At 40.6% G+C, this 7,432-nt stretch overlaps 1 protein-coding gene across 3 annotated transcripts; it reads right to left on the bottom strand.

The window, feature by feature from the left end:
- Nucleotides 1-2,828: 2,828 nt before the first annotated feature.
- On the bottom strand, nt 2,829-4,988 carry LOC125531042 (transcription factor bHLH137-like). Of its 3 annotated transcripts, none has more exons than XM_048695453.1 (8): nt 4,644-4,988; nt 4,388-4,528; nt 4,206-4,271; nt 4,026-4,094; nt 3,839-3,925; nt 3,574-3,714; nt 3,307-3,448; nt 2,829-3,138 (listed from the first exon to the last, which is right to left on the bottom strand). In XM_048695453.1, exons 1-7 carry the CDS (start codon nt 4,866-4,868, stop codon nt 3,338-3,340), a joined length of 840 nt encoding a protein of 279 aa, XP_048551410.1. In that variant the 5' UTR covers nt 4,869-4,988; the 3' UTR covers nt 2,829-3,138; nt 3,307-3,337. The 3 variants fall into 3 exon arrangements, with proteins under 3 accessions (XP_048551410.1, XP_048551409.1, XP_048551408.1); XM_048695452.1 differs by having other exon boundaries at nt 2,829-3,141; nt 3,574-3,717; nt 4,644-4,984; XM_048695451.1 differs by having other exon boundaries at nt 3,574-3,717; nt 4,644-4,983.
- Between the last annotated feature and the right edge of the window lie 2,444 nt (nt 4,989-7,432).

Here is a 7,432-nt window from a genome sequence, read left to right as displayed (position 1 = left end):
GGAGCACATATGGAGGAGTCATACCACCTCTTCCTAACTACTAATTGACTGATGTTTATTTTAATGGTAAGTCATCTTTCCTCGGGAGCTAGTTAATTTCTACGCAAACATCTTCATCTATGAAGTCAACATCAATTTGTGACATATGTTTTACCTTTTTACGTACATCATTTAAAAAAATATAGTATGCAATATGATACCTCTTTCGGGACAATTACAAACTCACCAACTTATATATGTGCTCCTGTGTCTAGAATGCAGTACAGATCACTTAGAACACATAAAGAGAATGTTCTAGAGTGAGGGGAAGTGTGTAACTTAGAATCTACTGTGTCCGTTAATGCTCTCTTGTGCACTACTTTCTACTTAAGATCTCCTACAGACAATAGTGGATATCATGATCCAGTACTATCATGAATCACCATGCAAAGCCAAATATGCATATTGCAAAAACAGTATAGTACAAATTGAGAAATAGAAGATGCTAGTATCATATTATGATATTGTATCACAATATGTATCACTATATGTGTCATACGAAACAATAAATGAAATCATTTAAAACACTAATCTATAACACTATGTACTATGAAGTTAGTAACATGTACGATACTATGATATTCCCCACTATGAACAACCTAATTTCTAATATCTAATAGGTTAATATATTTCACTGTTGTGGACTGGTCCAACTCTGATGAGCAAAACCCCCGCCGCAACAGGTTTTACTACACCGGACACGATGTTCATTATTGGCGTGCAAAGGCCCGTCAACGAGATTTTTATATATTTGACAAGCAAACTACGAAAGACCGTATGTTATGTTTGTTTGTACGGGTTTGCTCAAATGCCCGTCTACGATTGTGTTTACCGCGGACGATTTTTATTGTTTACCTATTGACAGTAATGTTTCTAGAGGGTATTGTTGAATAGTACTATCTCAGTGTGCCCATGCACAGAAGTCATAGAGCAGTACACAGTTGCACTGGCCACCAATGCATATCTCAAAGTAGCATTCATGTTCATCTCAGAACTCACGTGTATCTCAAACAAATACAAAATCAGTGCACTGCAAGTCATATTTCACAAACTACAAATTCATATGACACATTTCACGTGAATCCGAAGAACTAGCGCTTATTTATACTCCCTCCGTTCCAAATTACTTGTCACAGGTATGGATGTATCTAGATGTATTTTAGTTCTAGATACATCAATCTCTGCGACGAGTAATTTGGAACGGAAGAAGTATATACTAGTAATCGCTTATGTGTAAACCAACCTGTGGTTGAATGGTTAGGAGAACAGTGGTATTTTCAGCCCACCAGAATTCAAGTCACCTTGTTATGTATGCTCGCTATATATTTTCCGCCAGCTCATATGAAAGTTACGTGACGTGAAGCTGTGATGCAATGGCCGACATGACAGATCGTGCGATGTGTCCGGTTTCTCTTTCGTCAAACACAACAAATCGTGATTAGAGGGGCCACTATAGCCAATAATGTTGGTGGGTCGGAAGAGGCGGTGTCTAACTGTGTACTACCACTATGCTGTTGCATTTAGGGTTCACACAAAACTGTTCGGCATGTACGTACGTACTCCTACGTACAGGTCCATCTCCAATCAATCTGAAGAAGAACGAGAGCTAGCCTGCTACTAATTGAATACCCATGCAGGGAGGGACCTCTACCTAATGCCACAGCTACATTTACTCCCGCCTCAATTACCAGTGTAAAACGCGATCTGAATCTTAGGGTCTCGGGTTCCAATGCACCTGAATTGAAAATAAATTTAGTAAATTCAAAAGGACTTACAAAAATTCTGAATTTTTTTGGAATCAAACATGATCACGTGTTACACTTGTGTGAAAAGTTTCGCGAATGAATGACTTTCATGGTGTTCTGGGCGAAAAAAACAAAATCAACACTATATGAAAGTTAACATTCACGCTTTTGCATCGATCGGGTGACGACAACGCTTGTGCATTCTTTTCTTCTTGGAAGCGTTGCTTTTGGGGAATCCCTTTTGTGGTTTGGGTGTTGTCTTCGGTGGTGGTTAGAGTGCTCTTGTTGCGAGTTTCATCACCACGACGAGGTCTTTGTTTTCTCTTTCTCTATTTTTTATTTTTTTTCTTGCCTATGTGCATCTTTTATGTCTTTCGACATCTTGTTGGTGCAGAAACAAGGTGTAATTGATATCTTCATGATATTAATATATTTTCCTTATAAAAAACACACTTTTTGTACTCACAATATTTTATTTTTTTATTTTGGCAATGGAGCCCGATCGAGCAGAACTTTTTCCATGAGTGTAATACCAGATCATGTTTGATTCCAAAAGGTTGCAGGAATTTTCGACTCTTTGAATTTTCTAAAAAGAAATTTCCAATCCAGGTCCATTGGGACCCGAGATCCACTGGGTATTTCCATGTAAAATGATACTAGTATACATACTATACTAGAATTTTACAAGTAGCTAGGTGCATGTACTCCCTCCGGTCCTTTTTACTCTGCACATTGGATTTGTCGAAAGTCAAACTTTGCTAAGTTTGACCAAATTTATATTAGAAATTATTAGCATCTATAACATCTAATAAATATAATATGAAAATATATTCCAAGATGAATCTAATGATATTGGTGGTGTTATGTGAATGTCTATAATTTTTTATATATATTTGGTCAAAGTTGGATGAAATTGACTTCGGATAAACCTAATATGCGAAGTAAAAAGGACCGAAGGGTGTAAATATTAGAGCTGAAATGATCAAACTGTATGTTCAGAAGTGAAATGAACTGAGACTGTTTTTGTCCAAGAGTCAATTGTCGTTTGTCACAGCAGAAATGGCCCTCTTTTATATAAACAAATGATCCAATCATAAACATCTTTTGTCTAAGCTAGTAGAGTACAACGGGCGATGGCAAGGCATCACTTGGAAAGATGCTAGCTACTAGTACAACACAAGCCTCTCTGGTTCTACTGCTAATCAATTAATAACTCTAGTTGCTAGTACTTCACTGATCTCTACTGCTGCATGCATGCCACCAGACAAGGGGATGGATCACTAGATCATCCAACATCTCAAACTCATCTGGTGCTTCAGTTCAGTCACCACTCTGGCCAGCATTATTTCCTCCCCTGCTAATCACAAATCCAAAAAAGAGAGAGCATCAAGTACTGTACTAAAAATTACTGTAATTTTTTTTATTGTATGCATTCCACATGGTGCTAGTGGTTAATTTTGATTTCACAGTGGTATGGTGCCTACTTTTACTGAAACTTAAGTGCATAATCATGTCACTTTACCTAGACGTTGTCAAATGTAGGGTCCTTCCTTTCACTGCTGGAAGGAGCACATGTAGTTACTGAACACCACTTGATTGAACAGTTCGTGCCTCGGCTCACCTACTGTTTGCATCATGTAGCTGCTGCTGCTGCTGCCGTTGTCCTGGAAAATCATGCACACATGGGCAGCCTCATTCAGCACGGCAGGCATGTACATTGAACAGTGCTTTGGAATTGGGTCCTGAATGATCGATCATGTAGATCTCTGGAGAGAGAAAGTGGCCAAACCTGGGTGCCTTGAAGTGAGTAGGTTGGGGAGGAGGAGGAGGTGCCGGTGTCCATCATGGCCTGAGATGGAGCTGGGCTAGATGATCTGTTCATGGGAGGACCAGTAGGTAATGCAGCTGCGTCATGGAACATGCCTTCAATCTTCTGAAACAACAAAGTTATTTCCAAAATGTGCAAGTTTTTTAATAAGAAAGGTTGAGAAAAATATATTGTCTATCACAATGATCATATATATATTTGAGCTTGCATATTGATTAACTCATACTTGTGATTGGTCACTGAAGGCAGCCTCACTCTCCATGCCAAAACCATACACCACAGGGCTCAGGGAAGCAATCCTCATGGACAGGAACTGAATGGCAAATGAGAACTTGTTAATTAACTAAAGACATCTCCAAGGCTTAAGTGCTTTCCCTATATAAATATTGATAGTTTTTTTCTAACTTCAGTACCTCAACTTGGTTTTGCAGTGACTGCACATAGTTGATGATCTCATCCAAAATGAGAGCCTTACCAGTGACCTATACACAAAGCAGTGCACATTTTTCCTTCTAAAGTTAGTACCCCACGCACAACAAGTTATTTCAAGTGCAGTGGTGATTCTAATTAGGAGTGGTCAACTAACTTACAACCTTGTCACAGCCAGGGACCAGGGACTGCAGCATCCTCATCCTCTCACTGATCCTCTCCCTCCTCACCTGAAGCAAGAAAACAAAATGCCACAGCATATGAGTAACAAAAATAGGCCCCAAAAACCAAGCTAAGATAGCTACAACCACACAAGAGAAAATATAGTGAAGAACACCAGTAGTACCCTCTCTGAAAGGCTGTGGCTATCTGTTGCCTGCCCTCTCCTTGCCCTCACATGGATGTACCCCTTTGGTTCCTCCTCATCATCATCCATCTCCTTGCCCTGCTTTTTGCCTCCCCTCTTCCTAGTACTCTCCTTGGTTTCCTAAATTATTTTTCAGTCACAAACAATACTATCCATAAGCAACATGTGTACTGCTAAATGAATGTGTTTCAGAACAAACATAGAAGGTTCAATAAATCTGCTATACATATGGTACCTTGGAGTGGGCAGAGTTGAGGCTGGTAGTGTCCTCCTTGGGCTTCCTCTTCTTCTCCACAGAAGCAGTGGCCACAAGAGGGGTGTCAAGAACCACAGATGAGCCCTCCCGTGAGGCTGCTGCTGCTGCTGGAGCGTCCTCAGGGTTGCCATGGCAGAGCAAGAAGCTGCCGGCATTGGTGAGGCCATACTCCATCTGCTGCGGGAGGTGTGAGAATCCTGCCATTGCCCAACAGCCACAAGCTAGCTAGCTACCCTTGTGTTGGAGATGAGGTTTTCTTGGCAAGGAGGAGGGGTTCAGAGAAGAGCCAACAGCAAGTTTTTGGCTCCTTGATGTCCCTCCTGCCGGTTTATATAAAAGTTGGGGAGGGGTATAATGGTAGAGAGAGAGAGAGAAAGAGAGAGAGAGAGAGAGAGAGAGGAAGTGGGAGAGAGATGCATGATAAGACCAAATCATCACTGCATCTCTATTAATGGGGAAGATGGCAGTGTGGGCAGTGTTGAGAAAGGGCCCCCATGTCTCTTGTTGTAGGATGGAAATTAATAATGGAGGAGATGCCCATCATATATGATTTTAGTTGATTGATAGGAAATTTTTGTGGGATGGGGGAGGGGCTGGGGTGTTTTAATCTGATAGGTTGGAGCCCCTTTCTCTTTTCTGTCTCCCAAGCTGAGTGTGGAAGCACACAACACATTTTTCCTACTTTGGCTACATACTACACATTTTAGATTTTGATTTAAACGCTCTTATATGTCTTTATACAGGGAGTACTATTTTAATTTGTTTAAGTAGGTGCATTAGCTTGGTCAATTGACTGTACTAGTATCCTCTTGTCTCAGAGAAAAGCATCTGCCTTTAAATCTAGCTACCTTCTGAGACATAACCTGCAAAGGTAATTAAGTGCTCTTAAAAGATAACCTGTGCACTGTGCTGTGCATATAAAGTCGCTGCATCAATAACTGCAAGCTGAAAGCCTGAAACCCCCATGACAGTGAGTATTAACTACATAATACTCAAGTGCTGTGACAGATTTTTTCGGACGGTAGTCAAAAGAGTCTTCTCGGTGAGAATACTACCGCTTCCATGCATGTCAGTCGCCGGGCACGTGTTAATTTTCCTTCCGTTTGTGGTTTCGCCCGCATTTGCAGAATTCAGCTAGAACTTTCCTGGGAATCGTTTGATCAGGAGGGGCCGTTGTCTCGATGAAATAGGATTGAGGACATGTACAATGATGCTATCTTAGAAGTGCCACATAGAATAATGGACGAGGTGAAACAAAGAGAAACCATAAAAAAAAAAGGTTTTCCTTCTCTTAATTAAGAGATCATCTCTTAGGAACAATTGTCACCACATATTTAGGAATATCTAGTTATTGGAGACAAGACTAAGAATGATCCATTGTACATTATTTGTTATTGCCTTATCTAGATTACATGGCGGACATAAGATAAGACAAATTTATCAACCATTGTACATGTCCTAAGTATACGATTTCGCTAATTATCAGTCAGCTGAGAATCAACTATTTCTTTTATTATAATATATATAAAGGGAGTATTTCAGTCAAATTACTAATTGAAAAGAATAGTAAACTTTTTTAAATGTAAATTGGCTATTTCTACATAGGAACGTGTGCGATGAACAATACAAGCATGATTTGGGGAGGGATTTTTTTCCTCTATTGTACTGTAACAAGGAAGAATTATCTGCATAAATCAAAAGTGAACAAAAAGCTTGTGATTCCATGCACATTAAAGCTATCAATTTTATCTATAGGGTATACCGTGACCACTAGAGGGGTATCGAGGGTATTTTTGGTCCATGTATTTTCGTGGGCAGGCACCAGCAAACGCATGTGTTGAGCACACTGCAGGGAAAGCCTTGTTGGTCGAGTACCAGAAATACTCGGCGATGGCCAAAAAAGACTCGGTAACAGCTTTGGCGAGTGTCACACTCAGCAAAGACTGTTCGGCTTATACCATGTCGGCAACACGGAGTATGCTGAGCGTCGATTGTCAAGGTACTCGGCAAAGCTTTTGCCGAGTGTCATACGAGGGTGCTCGGGAATATAAAGGTCAGACGGCCAACCGATGGAAACGGCGATGCCACATGGCACCTTGGTTTGCCGAGTGTCTACCTCCAGTGCTTTGCAAACACGGGCCGGCACGACGAGTCGCCTAGTATAGTGTCCCTGGTTCTCGACATAGGACTTTGCCAACTATTATGACTCGGCAAACAATGCTCCCTGAATGCTGCCACGTGTCCCGACATTTGCCGAGTAACCTTCCCATGATACTCGGCAATGGGCATGGATTTTGCTCCATAAGTACCGGGCTAAAATGTGGGATCCACATGTAAGTGATCCTAAACCCTTTGAAAATTAAACACTACTTTGTGTGCAATGCAAGACTAAATAAATATTATGTATTATATTTTATTTAGGGATTTATTTTTGTTGTTGCAATTGTATAAATAATTATTGCAAATACTGTTTGTATTTGCTCTATGAATATCCATGGATATCTAGTCTGTTACGGGCATGAGCAACGGGCAAGCTGTTGGATGTGAGCATGGTTCTTGAGGACCTCTGCCCAACCAAATCGTCTCCATCCAAAGTTCCAAACAACCCTAGAAGTATATTCTAGATGTCTCATATATGCAACTATTGGCTCCACGAGCCAGGAGGGCTCTCGCTGGAAATTAAATTCGAATGTGGCCCTTCTCTTTTTCCGTATGATCAAGTGGAAATGAAATTTGAATGTGGCACTTCTCTTTTCCTTTTGAGAGGA

The sequence above is a fragment of the Triticum urartu genome, unplaced genomic scaffold (genome assembly GCF_003073215.2).
Source record: "Triticum urartu cultivar G1812 unplaced genomic scaffold, Tu2.1 TuUngrouped_contig_6748, whole genome shotgun sequence".
In the NCBI taxonomy this organism is placed as follows: Eukaryota; Viridiplantae; Streptophyta; class Magnoliopsida; order Poales; family Poaceae; genus Triticum; species Triticum urartu.
This window is presented reverse-complemented; position numbering and strand designations above follow the sequence as displayed.

What these genes read in the sequence shown, in the direction of transcription:
- LOC125531042 (XM_048695452.1), bottom strand. Translation starts at nt 4,868, where the DNA reads ATGGCAGGATTCTCACACCTCCCGCAGCAGATGGAGTATGGCCTCACC. An exon ending in TCAACTCTGCCCACTCCAAG is followed by an intron (nt 4,529 to 4,643) that starts GTACCATATGTA and finishes AAAATAATTTAG; the next exon opens with GAAACCAAGGAGAGTACTAG. An exon ending in CCTTCAGTGACCAATCACAA is followed by an intron (nt 3,718 to 3,838) that starts GTATGAGTTAAT and finishes TTGTTGTTTCAG; the next exon opens with AAGATTGAAGGCATGTTCCA.